The sequence below is a fragment of the Bufo gargarizans genome, chromosome 1, assembly GCF_014858855.1.
Source record: "Bufo gargarizans isolate SCDJY-AF-19 chromosome 1, ASM1485885v1, whole genome shotgun sequence".
NCBI lineage: Eukaryota > Metazoa > Chordata > Amphibia > Anura > Bufonidae > Bufo > Bufo gargarizans.
Window position 1 is genome coordinate 658,670,680 of NC_058080.1, and position 19,129 is coordinate 658,689,808.

The 19,129-nt window shown below is 48.1% G+C and overlaps 1 protein-coding gene across 1 annotated transcript in view; it reads right to left on the bottom strand.

Annotated features, from left to right (window-relative positions):
• Positions 1-581: 581 nt before the first annotated feature.
• Positions 582-19,129, bottom strand: part of ZNF366 (zinc finger protein 366) — a 29,802-nt gene continuing 11,254 nt past the window's right edge. Inside the window, 4 exon segments of the mRNA XM_044291767.1 lie at positions 582-1,219; positions 1,221-1,356; positions 5,642-5,816; positions 18,040-18,231. Coding sequence (XP_044147702.1) covers positions 925-1,219; positions 1,221-1,356; positions 5,642-5,816; positions 18,040-18,231 — 798 coding nt within the window. The 3' untranslated portion in view covers positions 582-924.

The window sequence follows — 19,129 nt, forward strand, 5'->3', positions numbered from 1 at the left end:
CTTTATTTTTTATTTTTTCCAGGGCCTTAAGGTTCCCAGTCCGCCTCTAGCTAAACTAGAACTCTATGGCCTCATGCATACGACCGTGTTCCGCGGCCGAGAGTGGTCCGTGGTAACACGGCCTGGATTCCTGTTGAGAGCAGGAACGCACGGCGTCATTGGTTGCTATGACGCCGTGTGCTTTATGCCGCCGCTGCACTACAGTAATACACTATACGAGTGTATTACTGTAGTGCAGCGGCAGCATGAAGCGCACGGCGTCATAGCAACCAATGATGCCGTTCGCTCCTGCTCTCAACAGGAATCCAGACCATGTTACCACGAACCGCTCTCGGCTGCGGAGCACGGCCGTGTGCATGAGGCCTAAGCATGCCTTGACATGCCTAGTATGATGGGAGTGGAAGAGTTGCAAGTTGGATACCATTGAATTAGAAGCAGTTTTTCTTCCTCAGATGGACAAAGATGTGCACATTTGTCCAAGGCTAATAACCTAGCACGCCTCTCCTTCCCGACATTTCTCCAGATTGTGGGTTGACACCCCAGTATTTATAGTATACAATGAGAAGTAAGCTCCCCTAGGATCTGAGCAATTGGTTTTATTATTATTACTATGCACTCAATAAAGAGTACAATACATCCCATATAAATAATATTGCAAACATTGTGTTAATGGCTGCCATGCATAGTGAAATATATGGCTTACAGTATGTCAAAAGAAGTGCAATGATATCACTCGTCCATTAAGACAGAGCAGATGGAAATTATCGCTACAACCTCCTACAAAGCTCTGCTGAACAGATTACGGTATAGTATGGCATTTCTGCGACATGTTATGAGCCTCTGTTTGCTCAGTTCACTCGCTTTGTGATAAATGTAATTTTATATATTTAGGTGTTGTTACTTCTCTTTGGTCCATTTATGGCTTTAGTCCACAAGCTTCCCATCTGTGTTTCTGTTCTTCATAAAGAAGTAATAAGGAACAGATATTCCTAAACTTCCCTCTTTCTGGCTCAGGTCCATATCCGTTTCTTCCTCTTTGTGCTGGTAACTTATTCTTTCTTCATCTCTTTGTTTGTGGAGAATCTCTTGATTGTCCTTGTTTGGAATCTCTTTCAAGATACTTAGATGTTCCTTAGTATGGCATGTTGGCTCCTTATGGACGGCTTCTTGATACATTTGTTGACCATTTGATCTGTCATCCTCCTCCCGGAAAAAATTAGCTCTTTACACTTTCTCCATCTGAATGACCAGACATTTCTTCTTCTCTCCTTTTTCTGGATAAGTCATAAGGTTCTTTCTGCTCCAAACTACGAAGGACAATTGAACGAGAATGATCTGCTCTTACACGGACAAAACCTGGAGAAAGAAGAAAACTATTTAATGTGGGGTTTACTTCAGGAATGTCATATTGCCTCATGAATTTATTCACCTGAGGTCCCAAAAGAGCATTTTGGGGAGCAACCCCCACAACTAGGCACTCCTATAAACCCTATGACTAGTATAACTTGACAGTAGGTTATGGTTTTGTCAACTTTACTTTTTCAGTGTTTGCTTGTTGTCTGTACCTCTATGCCTAATGTATAAGTGCCATTACTGAGACATTTATGGTCACCGATTTCTCAACGATGTGATAAGGAAATCACATATACAATTCTGGTAATTCTGATACTATAACACTTCCCTCTGCTCAGTTTTCAAGATGCCTAGAAAATAAATCAATTAAAACATTTACTGATAAATAGAAGCCATGTTGGAATCAGGTACTTTGGACATTCTGTTGGAATGTTTATAAGGGCCCACCATTAAAGAGGTTGTCCAGCCTTTACAAAGTGATGGCCTATCCTCAGTGTTCGGTCAGTGATTTCCATCAGTGATTTTAAGCCAAAACCAGATGTGGCTCTAAACACAGAACAGGAGCAGATCGTTCCATTACACCTAATGTCTGTGGAGGCTCCAGTCCTGGTTGTGGCCCACAATCACTGATGGAAATCACTGACCAAAACATGGACGTGTGAATGAGGCTTAAGCCATCACTAGCTAATAAGCGGGGTCCAACACGCTTCAACCCCGCCAATCAGCTATTTGGGCGAAACTCCTTTGCCAGAAGTTGGTGCCAGTACTAACCTTGCAGTGGAGGTAGCTCATTACTACAGCACTTATCCTATTGAAGTCAGTGGGAGCAGCGCTGCAGTAACAAAATCCTTCCAAGGTTGATGGTGCTGTGTAGTTCCAGCATTGACTTCTGGCAATGGAGTTTTACAGTTTTACACCCAAACAACTAATTGGGGGGGGGGGGGGGGGGGGAGTCTGCTGATCAGCTACCAGCTACTGATCAGGATCCTGATCAGTCTTAAAAATGTCTGATCAGTCAGAAAAATGCATTGCAATACTGGATCCGTCTTTCCGGTGTCATCCGGAAAAACTGATCCAGCATTTATTTTTTTCACCTTTATATTTTGAATGCCGGATCTGGCACAAATAAATTCCTACCGAAAAAAAATTCAGGCAAGTGTTCAGTTTTTTTGGACAGAGATAAAACTGTAGCATGCTGTGGTATTATCTCCGTCCTGATCAGTCAAAAAGACTAAACTGAAGACATCCTGATGCATATTGAACGGATTGACCTCCATTCAGAATGCATGGGATAAAACTGATCAGTTCTTTTCCGGTATAGAGCCCCTAGGACGGAACACTATGCCGGAAAAGAAAAAACACAAGTGGGAAAGTACCCTAAGGGCTGTTTCACACGAGCGAATCCATTGCGGGACTCACGCTCCGTGTGCGAGTGTGATCCTCTGCTCTGGACTTGCAGGAGCGCACTGCATTATCATGATTTATACACTCTCCCCGGTCAACCAAGTCCGCTGCCTTGGAGTGACCTTGGATTCTGCCCTTTCCTTCCGAGCACATCCAAGCCCTTTCCACCACCTGCCGCCTCCAACTCAAAAACATCTCCCGCATCCGCGCTTTCCTTAACTTTGAATCTGTAAAAATGCTTGTACATGCCCTCATCATCTCCCGCCTAGACTACTGCAACACGCTCCTCTGTGGCCTTCCATCTAGCACTCACACCCCTCAAATCTATCCTCAACTCTGCTGCCCGAATAATCCACCTCTCACCCTATTACTCCTCTGCCAATCCCTTCACTGGCTCCCCATTGCCCAGCTAATTCACTTCAAAGTACTAACAAATACATACAAGGCCGTCCATAACCTGTCCCCTCCCTACATCTCTGAGCTACTTTCCTGATACATCCCCACACGTAATCTCCGATCCTCACAAGACCTCCTCTTCTCCTCTTATCACCTCTTCCCACAATCGCCTCCAAGATTTCTCCCAAGCATCCCCCATACTCTGGAACTCGCTACCCCAACATATCAGACTCTCACCTAAAGTGAAATCCTTCAAAAGAAACCTGAAAACCCACCTCTTCAGACAAGCCTACAACCAGTGACCCTGCTGCCTCTATACCGCCATGACCAACTTCACCTGGACCTACTGTGTCCTTCTCCCATACCATGTAGATTGTAAGCCCTCACGGGCAGGGCCCTCTCTCCTTCTGTACCAGTTTGTAACTTGTCTTGTTTATGATTAGTGCAATTGTCTGTATTATGTATGTATACCTCTTCTCATATGTACAGCGCTATGGAATGAATGGCGCTTTAATAATAAATAATAATGCTATGTGCCTCTGCTTGACCTTATTTCTACAGAATCATACTGGCAGCTTTATGTCACTAGGATTCTGTGAAAAAAAAGGCCATGCAGAGACACCTAGCATTATAAATCATGATAATACCATGCGCTCCTGCAAGTCCAGAGCGGAAGATCACACTCACACACTGAGCGTGATTCCCGCAATGGACTCGCTCGTATGAAAGAGCCCTAAGTGAGATACAATACCCCTGCAACACTATGTACGATACACACAAAGTGTCAGGATAAGTGGGCTAAAGAGTTGTACTTTTAATAAAGTCTAGCGTGGCGTTAATACAGTCCTGATCAAAAGTTTAAGACCACTTGACAAATCCTATTTAGCATGGCTGGATCTTAACAAGGTTCCAAGTAGAGCTTCAACATGCAACAGGAAGAAATGAGAGGGAGACAAAACATTTTTTTGAGCATTCAATTTAATGAAAACAACGAATAAACTGAAACAGGCTGTTTTTCAGCTGATCAAAAGTTTAGGACCACACCTCCAAAAAAAAAAAAAAAAAAACGAAACCCCCCCAAAACAGAAATCCAACTTCCAAACATGAACTCAGTAATGAGTAGCTCCGCCGTTATTGTTTATCAGTTCCAAAATTCGTTTTGGCATGCTTGATGCAAGCGTTTCCATGAGGTGAGTGGGAACATTTCTCCAAGTAGTGAAGATGGCTGCACGAAGGCCATCTACTGTCTGGAACTGTTGTCCATTTTTGTAAACTTCCCTTGCCATCCATACCCAAAGGTTCTCAATTGGATTTAGATCAGGGGAACATGCAGGATGGGCCAAAAGAGTGATGTTATTCTCCTGGAAGAAGTCCCTTGTCCTGCGGGCATTGTGTACTGTATCGTTGCCACACAGACGAGGGCCCTCAGTCATGAGGAATGCTCTCTGCAACATCTAGACATAGCCAGTGGCCGTTTGATGCTCCTGCACTTCCTGAAGCTTCATTGTTCCACTGAAGGAAAAAGTACCCCAGACCATTATGGCGCCCCCTCCACTGTGGCGCGTAGAAAACATCTCAGGTGGGATCTGCTTGTCATGCCAGTAACATTAGAAACCATCAGGACCATCAAGGTTAAAAAAAATTCTCATCAGAGAATAAAACGTTCTTCCACCTTTGAATGACCCATGTTTGGTGCTCTCTTGCAAAGTCCAAACAAGCAGTTCTGTGGCGTTCAAGGAGACGAGGTCTTTGAAGAAGTTTTTTGTTTTTGAAGCCCTTCAGTCTCAGATGCCGTCTGATGGTTATGGGGCTGCAGTCAGCACCAGTAAGGGCCTTAATTTGGGTCGAGGATCGTCCAGTGTCTTGACGGACAGCCAATTGGATCCTCCGGCTCAGTGCTGATGAAATTTTTTTGGGTCTTCCACTTGACTTTTTTGTTCCATAACCCTCAGGATCATTTAATAAATTCCAAATGACTGTCTTACTGCGTCCCACCTCAGCAGCGATGGCGCACTGTGAGAGACCCTGCTTATGCAGTTCAACAACTTGACCACGTTCAAAATTTTGCCATCACAACCCTCGACTACCTGACAGAAAATGACAATGAATCCACATCTTTGCACAGATTTGGCCTTTTAAAAGGCATGTGGTCCTAAAATTTGGATCAGCTGAAAAACAGCCTGTTTCAGTTTAATCGTTATTTTCCATTAATTGAATGCTCAAAAAATGTTTTGTCTCACTCTCATTTCTTCTTGTCGCATGTTGAAGCTCTACTTGGAACCTTGTTAAGATCCAACAATGTAAAATATGATTTTTTACCAGTTTCCAAGTGGTCTTAAACTTTTGATCAGGACTGTATTAGCCGGGAACCTGTTGATGAATCTGGTGCATGGGCAAAAAGAAGTGATACTGATATTCCTGCATTTATACATCCACAAATACATCTACAGCATGTGGAAAGTAATAGCAGTATAATTTACAGTTGTACCTCGAGAGTGGAAGCCTCTTTCGGTGACTCCATGTTTGACCTTCAAATGGCGAGTCAGGTTTCCCTTTAGCGTGAACTTACTGGGGCAGTAGAGACATTTGAAGGGTTTGCTATCAGAGTGCAGGTGCATGTGGCCCATTAAATTGTGCATACGATTGAACTCCTTCCCACACAGCTGTTAAAAAGAAGAGTAAGGAGAGGTTACAGAAAAATCAGGACGGCGATATTATTTATAATGTCAGGATATTGATAATTTCAAGAAGGGAAATTATTATTTTTTATTTTCAGATTAGTGTAGGTTCGCACTAGCGTTATGGCATCCCGTTATAGGTTCCGATTATAACGGAATATAACAGAATTCCCTGACGGAATGCAAAATCGAAGTCTTTAAGATGCCTTCCGTTTTGATCTGTCAAAATAGAAGTCTATAGGCATGCATAACGGATTTGTCTTGTTTCCTCCAGTCGACAGGACTTTTTTCCCGTCCTGCATAACAGAAACCAGACCGATCCATTATGCTTGCACATATACTTCTATTATGATGGATCAAATCGGAATGCCTCTTAAAGGGCTGGATCTCGCAGGCTTCCGTAGAAGGCACGCTCCGATACCTATGGAAGGCATTGGGCTTGCCTTCTCTGCCATTGTGTCATGGAACCATGAACCGGACGTACAACAGAGATAAGTGGAAATAAGAAGGCTTTATTGAAAATCAAGCTGTAAGGCAAAAGTCCAAACGGATGGCTAAACCGAAGCAGGGTCTTGCGAAGCCAGAGGTCAGGAACCAGAAGGGTGGTCAGACGAAGCCTGGATCGGGAACCAGCAGGGTAGTCAGATGAAGCCTGGATCAGGAACCAGCAGGGTAGTCAGACGAAGCCAGGATCAGGAACCAGAAGCAGCAGCAGTCTTAGAAGCATGTGAACACAGGAGGACCAAGCAAGGAACTGAAGCCACAGACCTCCTATATATATGAGCTAGGCATCCAGCTCCTCCCAGTGGGAAGGAGAAGCCGCAGGGTGGGAGGCTACAAGAAACCCAGAAACCAAGATGGCCGCCAGCACATGTCAAACGAAGGAGAACAGCAAGAAGGTAAGACCATGACAGTACCTCCCCCTCAAGGGCCCCTCCTCCGCGGAGTAAAGAACGGTTTCTGAGGGAAGCAGTGCGTGGAAGGCTCGGAGCAAGGCAGGAGCATGGACATCTGCGGAGGGAACCCAGGAACGCTCCTCTGGACCATAACCACGCCAATGAACCAAAAACTGCACCCGACCGCGGACCAGGCGTGAGTCCAGGATATTGCTCACCTCATACTCCTCACGATTGCCCACTTGGACCGGACGAGGCCGAGGAACCGAGGAAGTGAAACGATTACACACCAGTGGCTTCAACAGGGAGACATGAAACACGTTGGAGATCCGCATGCCAGGAGGAAGCGCAAGGGCATAGGCTACCGGGTTTACCCTGCGAAGCACTCGGAAGGGACCAACAAAGCGAGGCGCCAGCTTGGAAGTGGGCACTCGAAGGTTGAGGTTGCGGGTGGACAACCATACGCGGTCTCCGACCTGGTAGGAAGGAGCGGGCGCTCGTCTGCGATCAGCCTGGAGTCTCTGGCGCTGCGCAGAGACCTCAAGGGACCTCTGGATCTGTACCCAAGAAGCACGTAGGACGGAAAGGTGATCCTCCACAGCCGGAATATCCTGGGGAGAGAATACCTCCGGTAACACGGCAGGTTGGAACCCATAATTGGCCATGAAGGGAGACGTCCCAGAGGAAGAGTTCACCGCCATGTTCCTGGCAAACTCAGCCCAAGGCAGGAGGTCAACCCAATTGTCTTGGTGATCAGAGACATAGCAACGAAGGAATTGCTCCAAGGCCTGATTGGATCGTTCTGCGGCCCCATTGGACTGAGGGTGGTAGGCCGAGGAGAAAGAGAGATGAATCCCCAACTGGGAGCAAAAGGCGCGCCAGAACCTGGACACAAACTGACTCCCCCGATCCGACACAATCTCCTTGGGCAAACCGTGCAACCGGAAGACCTCCCTGGCAAAAATCGTGGCCAACTCTTGTGCAGAGGGTAACTTCTTGAGAGGAACACAGTGGCACATTTTGGAAAACCGATCCACAATCATGAGAATGACCGTATGGCCTCTGGATGCAGGGAGGTCCACAATGAAATCCATCCCCAGGTGTGACCATGGACGCTCCCCGGTGGCTATGGGTTGCAAAAGGCCCAACGGAAGGTGCCGAGGGGACTTACTCTGGGCACAAACGGAGCATGCCGCTACATATGCGGCGATGTCGGAACGTAGAGAAGGCCACCAGAACAGACGTGAAACAGCCCAGGACAGCTGATTCTTTCCAGGATGCCCCGCGGCCTTGGAGTTATGGTAGGTTCGCAACAACCGAGTGCGCAACTCCTCAGGCACAAAACATCTGCCGTTGGGTCTCCCAGAGGGAGCACCAGATTGAGCCGCCAAAATCTGCTCACCCAGGGGAGAGGTCAGGCTGGTGCGAATGGCGGCCAGGATCTGATTTGGAGGTATGACCGAAGTCGGAATCGACTCCTCCCCGGACAGCTCGGAGTACTGCCGTGATATGGCATCCGCTCTGATGTTCTTGGAACCGGGTAGGTAGGAGACCACGTAATTAAAACGTGACAAGAACAGAGCCCATCTGGCCTGACGTGGTGTCAATCTCTTGGCCTCAGAGAGGTAGGTCAGATTCTTGTGGTCCGTCAGGATGAGAACCGGAACCACCGAACCCTCGAGCAAGTGCCTCCATTCTTTAAGGGCCTGCACGATGGCCAATAACTCCCTGTCACCAATCTGATAGTTGCACTCCGCGGAAGACAGTTTCCGGAAGTAAAACCCACAAGGAAGCAGAGGACCCTCTGGTGTTCTACGCTGAGACAGAAGGGCGCCTACTCCCGTCTCAGACGCGTCCACCTCGAGGACAAAGGGCAACCCAGGGTTGGGATGCGACAGAATCGGAGCCGACACAAAGGCGGACTTTAGAGCCTCAAAAGCTCGGATGGTCTCGAGCGGCCAGACCTGGGGATTACTGCCCTTCCTGGTCAGATCCGTGAGAGGCTTGGCTAGCATGGAAAAGTCCCTGATGAACTTCCGATAATAATTGGCGAAGCCCAAAAAGCGCTGCAGGGCACGAAGACCACTGGGCTGGGGCCACTGTAAGACAGCCGAAACCTTCTCAGGATCCATGGAGAACCCCTCAGCGGAAATGATGTAACCTAAGAAGGTTACCTGGGATCGGTGAAATTCGCATTTCTCAAGCTTACCGAACAGCTTGTTCTCTCGTAACCGTTGCAACACTCGTCTGACATCCAGAATGTGGGCCTCCATGGATTCAGAATATACCAAGATGTCATCCAAATAGACCACCACACACTGCTGCAACAGGTCACGGAAAACATCGTTGATGAATTCCTGGAAGACTGCGGGCGCATTGCACAACCCAAAGGGCATAACCAAGGATTCATAATGACCGGTCCTGGTGTTAAACGCGGTCTTCCACTCATCGCCCGCCTTGATCCTTACCAGGTTATATGCCGCCCTCAGGTCGAGTTTGGTAAAGACCGTGGCCCCTTTGAGGCGATCGAACAGTTCGGAAATCAAGGGTATCGGGTAAGCGTTCTTGATCGTGATGCGATTGAGACCCCTGTAATCGATGCAAGGCCTCAACTCACCGCCCTTCTTTTTCACAAAGAAAAATCCAGCCCCTGCCGGGGACGAGGATTTGCGAATGTGTCCGCGTGAAAGCGCCTCCCTGACGTACTCCTCCATGGCCTCATTCTCCGCTACCGACAGTGGATAGACTTTGCCACGAGGAGGAACGGCACCAGGTTGTAACTCTATGGCACAATCGTATGGGCGGTGCGGAGGTAGGGCAACCGCACGCACCTTATCGAATACATCCCGGTACTCCTCGTATTCAGGAGGCAACAGAGAGTCAGAGGAAGTACACAGCAACTTGACAGGCCCATGGATGCAACTAGCCCCACACTGCGGTGACCACGAGAGGATCTCGGCCGATCTCCAATCGAAAGTCGGATTATGCTTCTGGAGCCAGGGGTACCCCAAGACCACCGAGTAGTGTGGAGACGAAATAACCTGGAGACAGACCGACTCTCTGTGAACGGCACCAATGGCCATCCCCACTGGAAGGGTCTCCTGAGTCACGTGTGGCGGCAGAAGGGGTCTGCCGTCTATCGCCTCAAGAGCCAGTGGGGAACCTCGAGGCTGCAGAGGAATGGAATTGGCGGCAGCGAACACACTATCAATGAACAAACCACCAGCACCAGAGTCCACCAACGCCTGGGTCGTCACCGAGCCCCCGACCCAGGAGAGGACAACAGTAATCAGTGGTTTGTCAACACGGGAAACCGGGGACGAGGAGACTCCACCCAAGATCTGCCCCCGACAGGATCTCAGGTGCGAGCGTTTCCCGGACGGTTCGGGCATGCCAACCGAAAATGCCCACCGAGACCACAGTACATGCATCGGCCCTCGCGTCTCCAGAGTGCCCTCTCCCCCTCGGACAGGCGAGCAAACCCCAGCTGCATGGGTTCACCCCCAGACAAGTCATCCCCAGGAGGCGTGGGAGGAGAGGGAGGCACGGGTGGGACAGCAAACCTAGGCGCCAATCTGTTAGAAGACCTCCGCAGGCTCTCCTTAAAAGAAGGTCTCTCCCTGAGTCTGGTGTCAATCAAAATCAGGAAAGAAATAAGAGACTCGAGCTCCACTGGTAGGTCCTTAGCTGCAACCTCATCCTTCAAGGCATCCGAGAGACCATGAGAGAAAGCAGCGACCAGAGCCTCATTATTCCAGCCCACCTCTGCTGCCAGGGTACGAAACTCAATGGCGTATTCAGCTACGGATCGTGAACCCTGTCTGATGGACATAAGGAGCTTCGCAGCAGAGGCAGCACGAGCCGGCACATCGAATACCTTCCGAAGAGAAGCAACAAAACCGGAAAACTCGGCAACCACCGGATTGTTGTTCTCCCATAAAGGGCTGGCCCAGGCCAAGGCCTTGTCCGAGAGCAGCGAGATCAAGAAGCCCACCTTTGATCTCTCAGTAGGAAAGGCATGTGGCAGCAACTCGAAATAAATGCCCACCTGGTTAAGGAAACCTCGGCACTGAGTTGGCTCTCCCCCAAAGCGCTGTGGAAGGGGGGCAGAACCGGTCATACCCCGAAACACCGCAGGCGCAGCAACAGGTGTCGGGGTAGACTCTGGCGCAAAAACCGGAGCGGCAGTAGGAGCGGGCCCAGGAGCGACAACCGACCCATCGGCAACGGAAGCTAAATGAGCCGTGCGTTCAAGCAGGGTTTGCAACGCCACAGCGAACCGACCCAACAGGTGATCCTGCTGATCAAGTCTGGCAACCAGCGTAGGTAGCGAGGATGGCCCTGTACCGTCAGAATTCATGGCTTGGTCCTAATGTCATGGAACCATGAACCGGACGTACAACAGAGATAAGTGGAAATAAGAAGGCTTTATTGAAAATCAAGCTGTAAGGCAAAAGTCCAAACGGATGGCTAAACCGAAGCAGGGTCTTGCGAAGCCAGAGGTCAGGAACCAGAAGGGTGGTCAGACGAAGCCTGGATCGGGAACCAGCAGGGTAGTCAGATGAAGCCTGGATCAGGAACCAGCAGGGTAGTCAGACGAAGCCAGGATCAGGAACCAGAAGCGGCAGCAGTCTTAGAAGCATGTGAACACAGGAGGACCAAGCAAGGAACTGAAGCCACAGACCTCCTATATATATGAGATGGCATCCAGCTCCTCCCAGTGGGAAGGAGAAGCCGTAGGGTGGGAGGCTACAAGAAACCCAGAAACCAAGATGGCCGCCAGCACATGTCAAACGAAGGAGAACAGCAAGAAGGTAAGACCATGACACATTGGGTCCCCGCCACTGCAGCATAGGGACCCGATGGGGAAGCGGAGGGCACCCGTACTCTCCGCGAACCCTCTGCATGCCGCGGTCAGCTTTGACCGTGGCATACAAGGGGTTAACACACCGGTTTTCCCCCGATGCCGGCGTATGCAGCAGGGGCCCGGCTGTCAGTGACTGCCGTGTCCGTGCCGCTGATCAGGGCGGGCGCAGCTCCTGCACCCGCCCGATCAGCCCGCCGTACATGTACGGCGCTGGTCCTTTAGTCACGTCCACCAGCGCCGTATATGTATTGCGCAGGTCTGTAAGGGGTTAAACAAGGGTTATTATCATTTTTTTAAAGGTTCAGAATGGCGAAAAATAATGAAATAAATAATGTTTACCTCATCAATTACTCAAACTCTGGGCCCCATAGCACCTGATTGGACTACTAGGACTCTAATCAGTTCCATGTACAATAGATAAGCCCATGTTGGCAGGAGACCTTGGCCAGATGATGGAATATGGTTGTGCAAGACAATAAAGAGGTCATATTTTGAGATAACAAGTCCAAGGCACTTTACTGAGGTAATCTTTACAAATCACACTTGTGAGGATAAGTTCAGTCTCTCCAGGGTGCACACACAATCTTTCCAAGGTTGTATATGGGAAAGCAGGCTGTAAAGTAGCTGACTCTGGGCCTCTCTCTAATAAATCCAAATCTTACAAAAATCGGCCAAAGGGGTGGAAAATGTCTCTCTCAATATGCACTCCCACAGCAGGGTTTAGATGACCTGTCCGTTATAGAAGTGTGGTGGGTACCGAAGCAATATACCCTCTCCACAAGCAGCAAGGTTTGTTGCCATAAACGAGCAATTACCTTACTAGCTTTCCTTGCAACAGTCTACTGTAATGACCCCCCAACAGTCTGTAGATTCTTTACTTCTTTTTCTCAGAGGTATGGCACTTCTCCTCAGCATGCAGGAATGGATGATCCTTGAAGTAGGCCTCACACTGCACAGGCACATGCAGCTCCCCACATTTTGGCTGCCAGACTATTCTACACTTCTGACTCAGACGGGCAGGGCCAGCCTTCCTTCATCATACATATCTACCCAACTATCACTGGCCAATGGCAATATCTATAATGCCAGTAAATGTAAAAGCCTGAATTATCATATTACACGTAAATCATAGTAAGGATGGGGAATGGTCAATGAAGGCTGACTTTGGTTAAAGACAAAAAATTGTTTGGATTTTACAAAGTCCTGTCTAGAATGTATGACGTAAAATCAGCCAAGCAAGGAATGAGATTAAGAACCCACAAACACCTAAGAAGTACAGCACACTTTGTTTTTCACATTCACTTTGAGAACTAAGGAATGGAAACCTGTAGCCTGCAGAGAGCTACAAAGGCTGCCACTGGGATGTCTTCCTTTATAAGAAGGGTGTTTCTTTCCTTAGAGAGGCAGAGAGAGAAAACCAGAATGAGAATGACTGTAAACTGTCCAAAAAGACCGTGAGAAAACAGGAAACCTCGAGAAGTACAAGAGAAAGCAAGATGAAATCTATTTGCGAGTCATTCCCATGGGACATGTGAGCCATTGTTATGAAGGCAGTGCAGTCGTTATATCCTTCCTTCTCCTGAGGAGGAGCTCAATGCCAGAATGCTGCTATCTGGTCATTGCCTTATTTCTGCTGAACATCGGCCAAAAAGAAAAAATTGCGCTACCAGGAATCTTTTGAGGTCTTTGCCATGTTGGCAGGGGGTGAGCGAAATCCAAAACACATTTCATTTGTTCTCTATCCATTATTGAAGATGAAAGGGGCACATGCAGAGTCAAGCAAGTCAAGTGCTAACATCTCACCAGACAAGCACTGCCATTGCTGGAGCCTGCTCATATCCCACTTCTGTTTCCCTGTAATCATTCATATTCACAAAGCACACTGGGGATCTCCCGTGTCAAGGCACAAGCTGTTCTAATAGTTTGAGTGCAATGAAAATAACGCTACGTTCATCTTTCAATTTGCAATATTACAGAAAGTATTAATTATGTAATTGACATAAGGGATCTAGTACTTTATCCATTAAATGCTTTGGCACCATCCTTGTAGAAATACCGCACAAGAGAAAGTGACAAAAATACCATAAATTTTTCAGTCTAGTAAAACTCAGTTAAACGCTTTGACAGCAAACTTATAGAAGGAAAACTGACAAAAAATACCAGAAATTTCTAAGACTAGTACAAATTAGTCACAATTTTACCCTGGCTAGAAAGGTTCCCTTCACATCCATCTGGCATCTGAAGGAACAGAGATCCATAGAGACAAATCATCTTCCTTCAATATTTCTCATGCTACATCTTGGACCCCAGCAAGTACTTTTGGTAGACACCTGGGGTGATAACATAGCCCTTTCTCCAGCATATAGACTTGTAATTTGTGGAGTCCAAGCCACATATTCTGAAAATAAAACACTGACTGGGGCTTGTGCAGTCTAAGTTGCATATAAAAAAATTCTAAATTTTTGCACATGAATGTCTATTATATAAGGCTTGTCTGCTTTATATAAAGGAAAATATGCAGGTCCTATAGAATGACAGCATGAGAAACAGGATCATGTGGGCAATTTTTTGGTCTGGCCCCCTGTACCGCCTGTACAGTCCTGATGGCGGTCATGCTTTTGTGTGACGGACAGGAAGTGAAAAACCTGTCACTGATGGATGGCTATTGGAAGATGGAGGGTTGTGACCACACACACTGCACAATATGCTGTGATTCATTGAAAATATATAACTGCTCCTAGAAATTTGTCGAGAATTCGCTCTTACCATCCGATAGATACAAATATAGTTGTCAACAGGCTTTAGGGACTATTCACATGTGGCATGTTAGGTTCATCTTTAAAATACTCATCTACTCATAAGTTGAAGTTCTTAGCCCCCAATGCAAAATAAGCCTTCCCATCTCTACATACAATTTATAGTACCGGTATCTACTTAGGAGGCAGTAGGCACATTGGGCCACTTCAGACCCCAGCTCCCAGGTGTAGCTGCAACCTCTACCCCTTAAGTACTAAAGCATACACACATATAAAATGAAAGGCCAAAAACTGCTGATTTTGTGTATGAGCGTGTCTTGACCCTTCCACGACAAATATCCTAGCACAATGTTAAAAAAGGCAGTGAAATCATTACAGGGAGAGTAAACAGTAACATCTCCACATGACGCAGGTATTGGTTATCGCACTCCCTTCCAACCCTTTACCCACTCCCACTAAAACCCCAAAAATAACGACACGTACAACAGGTTGGATTGAATCAAGCACAGCAGCCGTTTTATTATTACATATTAAACTTTCACAGAAAAGAATGTACAACCAACCCATATGCAACGGCATATGACAACACCCCCCCCCCCAACATATGTATAACATATATTAACGACGAGAGAGGTCCTCAAAGCCCCGACTGTTTCATAATAAATCTTCTTCCACGGGTTACTCCATCTTGCCCCCAGCCGATGAGCGCCAGCTTGGAGGCACCACTCATGGACTTAAAAACCTTGCCATAAAATAACAACCATGGGCCAGTCCAGCCCCAACAATGGAGCCCTCCCATCCTCCAGAACCTGTTATTCCACCAACTCCCAGCACCTCCCGCCGCCAGGAACGCACAGGCTTGAGCCCTTAAGCATGGGCGTCCCTCCAAACACCCAAAGCTGTTCCATGCCCCCTTGCACTCCTAGACACCAGAGATCAATCCCAATCCCATTGAGATGCACCTCATCACTCCGCCAAAATGCCCCTGAACCTTGCTCCAAATCTGGATGTCTCACAGCAACGGAACATTCCGGAACATAAACCTTCACACCGCCCGATTCACCTTTATCCGGGCTTTGTTCAAACGATCTGCTGACCGAGCCCCCCGCCACACATGCCTGTATACCACATCGGACTAAACAGTTACTAATCCCGGGAATAAAGCCCAAATCCAGAACAAATTAAATTTTATATCCCTGATCAGCCGCCGAAAGGTCTTGCCCCTAAGTCATTACCGCCTACGTGTAATACCAACACATCTGGTGGTCTATCCACTCGCACAAACCTGTGTACCTCTGGTAAGACGCTACTCCACACCATCCCTCTTTTTTCTAGCCAACGAATCACCGCCACATCCCTTGAAAAACCTATGTCACCCGTCCTGCCGTACCGCCACTCGCAATGCTCGCCAAAAGACAAACAAATGGCCCATGATCCAAACTAAAGCCGGTCGACTTCCTGCAATAGAGGCAAAAGAAAGCAGAGCACCCACTAAACATTCGCCTGAATTTGCAAATAACTACCATTAAAGGGAACCTGTCAGCGGCAAAACCCATCCATACCTTCAAGTAACCGGTGTGAGTTTCGAATGATGATTTTCTTACTGCATTCTGATGAGGCAGAAGTATAAAGACATTCTTTTATCCTGAGTCCGCGCTATTTTCCAGTCAGGCTTGAAGCCAAGGGGCAGCAGCCTCTTTGCTTCAAGTGAAGGTAACTGCACCCCCTTCCCTGCCCCTTCTCTGTGACTGACAGCGCTTATGCCTGACAGCCGGTCCTCGCTATAACCCATGCAGGGAGCGGCGACCCCCACCTGGCCCCTAACCCGATGCTAACTACGTCAAACCCCCTAAAACATTGACCAGCACCCTTCCCAAGTCCCCAGAAGGTCCCTCGACCCCTCCACCCCCAAAATCACTAAGGATAGCTAGGAAAGGTCCCCATGGTAACTCACCAGGCTGCCTGGGCACTGTGCTCCCACCAGCCGCAGGTCCTGAATCCCGTCCAGAAGCCGTTCCTGGAGCCCATCCTTCCAGTGATCCCGACTCCAGATGGGACAACCCATCGTCCGCGGATGATGCAGCCCCCAGGGGCCCCTGATCAGCTATGCTTGTGCTGAATTATAAAGAGGTGGGGCCAGTGACCTGCTGCCCATTTTCCACATCTGACCTTTGGTTGACAATGGTACTGGCGATGCGGGGGGGGGGGGGGGGGCCAGCGCTGCAGCCCTATCCTCTTCTACCAATCTGTGCCAAGCGGCCTCTCCTGTAACAGACAGGGGATCCGCCAAACCTGTCCTGAGCCACTGTAATCACCAGCAGAGAGTGTGCTGTTAATCTGCATGTGACTGTCAGTGTCCCGCCAAACATGTGGATTCCTCCCATGGCGGGACGAATGAGCAGGGGGCTGGCGCTTAGACGCTTGCTGTGGAGGGTCCCTGGTGGGGCTCCTGACCCGGCACCGGACCCTGGGGACCTGATCTGGACTTAGGCGCACCGTCAGCCATGTGTCATGTGAATGTAGCCTTAAACTGGGGAGATGTAGGTATGCTCAAAGCTTGTCTGCTGGCCACTTTGAAGCAGACAACATGAAATGTACCAAATCCATTTTTTCTGAATTCTGCACTTTTTCTGTCCAGATTTCTGACTTTATGTATACACTAGCTGAAGGACCCGGGGGAAGCTATATTGATGGTGGAAACAGAAGATCCTGGAAAGGAAAGGTTCTGGAATGATCAGTTTTATAATAAATAATAAAGACATACTTAAAGGGCTTCTGTCACCCCCAAAACACAATATTTTTTTGGCTTGTAAAATCCTTATTTAACGACTATTCCCTATATAGGGCTCTTACCTTTGTCTGTGACTTTGTTTCCTTAAAAATTGATCTTTTAAAATATGCAAATCACTTCACTACCAGCAAGTAGGGCGTCTACTTTCTGGTAGCCGCCGCAAAAAAAACGCCCCCTCCTCCTGTTGATTGACAGGGCCAGCGAACACTCTCCTCCTCCGGCTGGCCCTGTCTGCATTTCAAATCCCGCGCCTGTCTTTATTCGGCGCAGGCAATCTGAGAGAAGGAGGCTCGCCTTCTCAGCACTCCCTCAGTGCGCCGATGAAGTCAGGCGCACTGAGGGAGTGCTGAGAAGGTGAGCCTCCTTATCTCAGAGCGCCTGCGCCGAAAAAAGACAGGCGCGGGATTTGAAATGCTGACAGGGCCAGCCGGAGGAGGAGAGTGTTCGCTGGCTCTGTCAATCAACAGGAGGAGGGGGCGTTTTTTTTTGCGGCGGCTACCAGAAAGTAGACGCCCTACTTGCTGGTAGTGAAGTGATTTGCATATTTTAAAAGATCAATTTTTAAGGAAACAAAGTCACAGACAAAGGTAAGAGCCCTATATAGGGAATAGTCGTTAAATAAGGATTATTACAAGCCCCAAAAAAAACAAAAAAACAGAAGCTTTTTAAAAATGAAGTGCATCTCTTAAAGACGTATAGCCAATTAAGTGCAGGATTTCCCATAGCTGGGGTCCTGTTCATGCTCTATACACAGAATAGTAGACCCAATGGGGATACATTTCAGCAAGCTCATGCTGCCAGTAAATAATTAGAACAAACAGTATCAATGGGACATTTTAGTTTCACTGGTCCCATAAAACCTATTGTAAAAGCATCAGGACAACATGTGATATCTCACCTTGCACTTGAATGGCTTTATATCAGAGTGGACAATCATGTGTGCCTTAAGAGTCTGTTTCTGGACGAAGCTCTTGAAACACAGATGACACTGATAGGCTCGGATGTTTGTGTGAATTAGGATATGCCGCTTCATATTTGCCAGAAGAGTAAACTCTCGACCACAAATCCCACACTTGTGTTCTTTTACACCCTAAATACATAAAAAATAAAACTGATTATTGAGTTCTAGACAATATTGAACATCACACATAATATACAAGGAGTTTGGGAGTGTCTCTGTGGGGGTGCCTCTGTGGGAGTGTCTCTGTGGCAGTGTCTCTGTGAGAGTGCCTCAGTGGGACTGCCTCTGTTGGAGTGCCTCTCTGGGAGTGCCTCTGTGGGAGTGCCACAGTGGAAGTGTCTCTGTGGGAGTGTCTCTGTCGGACTGCCTCTGTGGGAGTGCCTCTGTGGGAGTGCCTCAGTGGAAGTGCCTCTGTGGCAGTGTCTCAGTGGGAGTGCCTCTGTGGGAGTGTCTCTGTGGGAGTGCCTCAGTGGGAGTGTCTCTGTTGGAGTGCCTCAGTGGGAGTGTCTCTGTGGGAGAGCCTCTGTGCGAGTGCCTCTGTGCGAGTGCCTGAGTGGGAGTGCCTCAGTGGGAGTGCCTCAGTGGGAGTGTCTCTGTTGGAGTGCCTTAGTGGGAGTGTCTCTGTGGAGCTGCCTCTGTGGGAGTGCCTCAGTGGGAGTGCCTCAGTGGGAGTGCCTCTGTGGGAGTGTCTGGTTTTGCAGCTCACTGCTGCTTAGGTACTTTCACACTCGCGTTTGTGCGGATCTGTCATGGATCTGCACAAACGCTTCCGTTCAGATATTACAACCATCTGCATCTGTTCAGAATGGATCCGTTTGTATTATCTTTAACATAGCCAAAACAGATCCATCTTGAACACCATTGAAATTCAATGGGGGACGGATCCGTTTTCTATTGTGCCATATTGTGTCAGTGAAAACGAATCCGTCCCAATTGACTTAGGCCTGATGCACATGACCGTTGTGTGCTTTGCGATCCGAAAATCACGGATCCGCAAAACACGTATGGCGTCCGTGTGCTTTCCGCA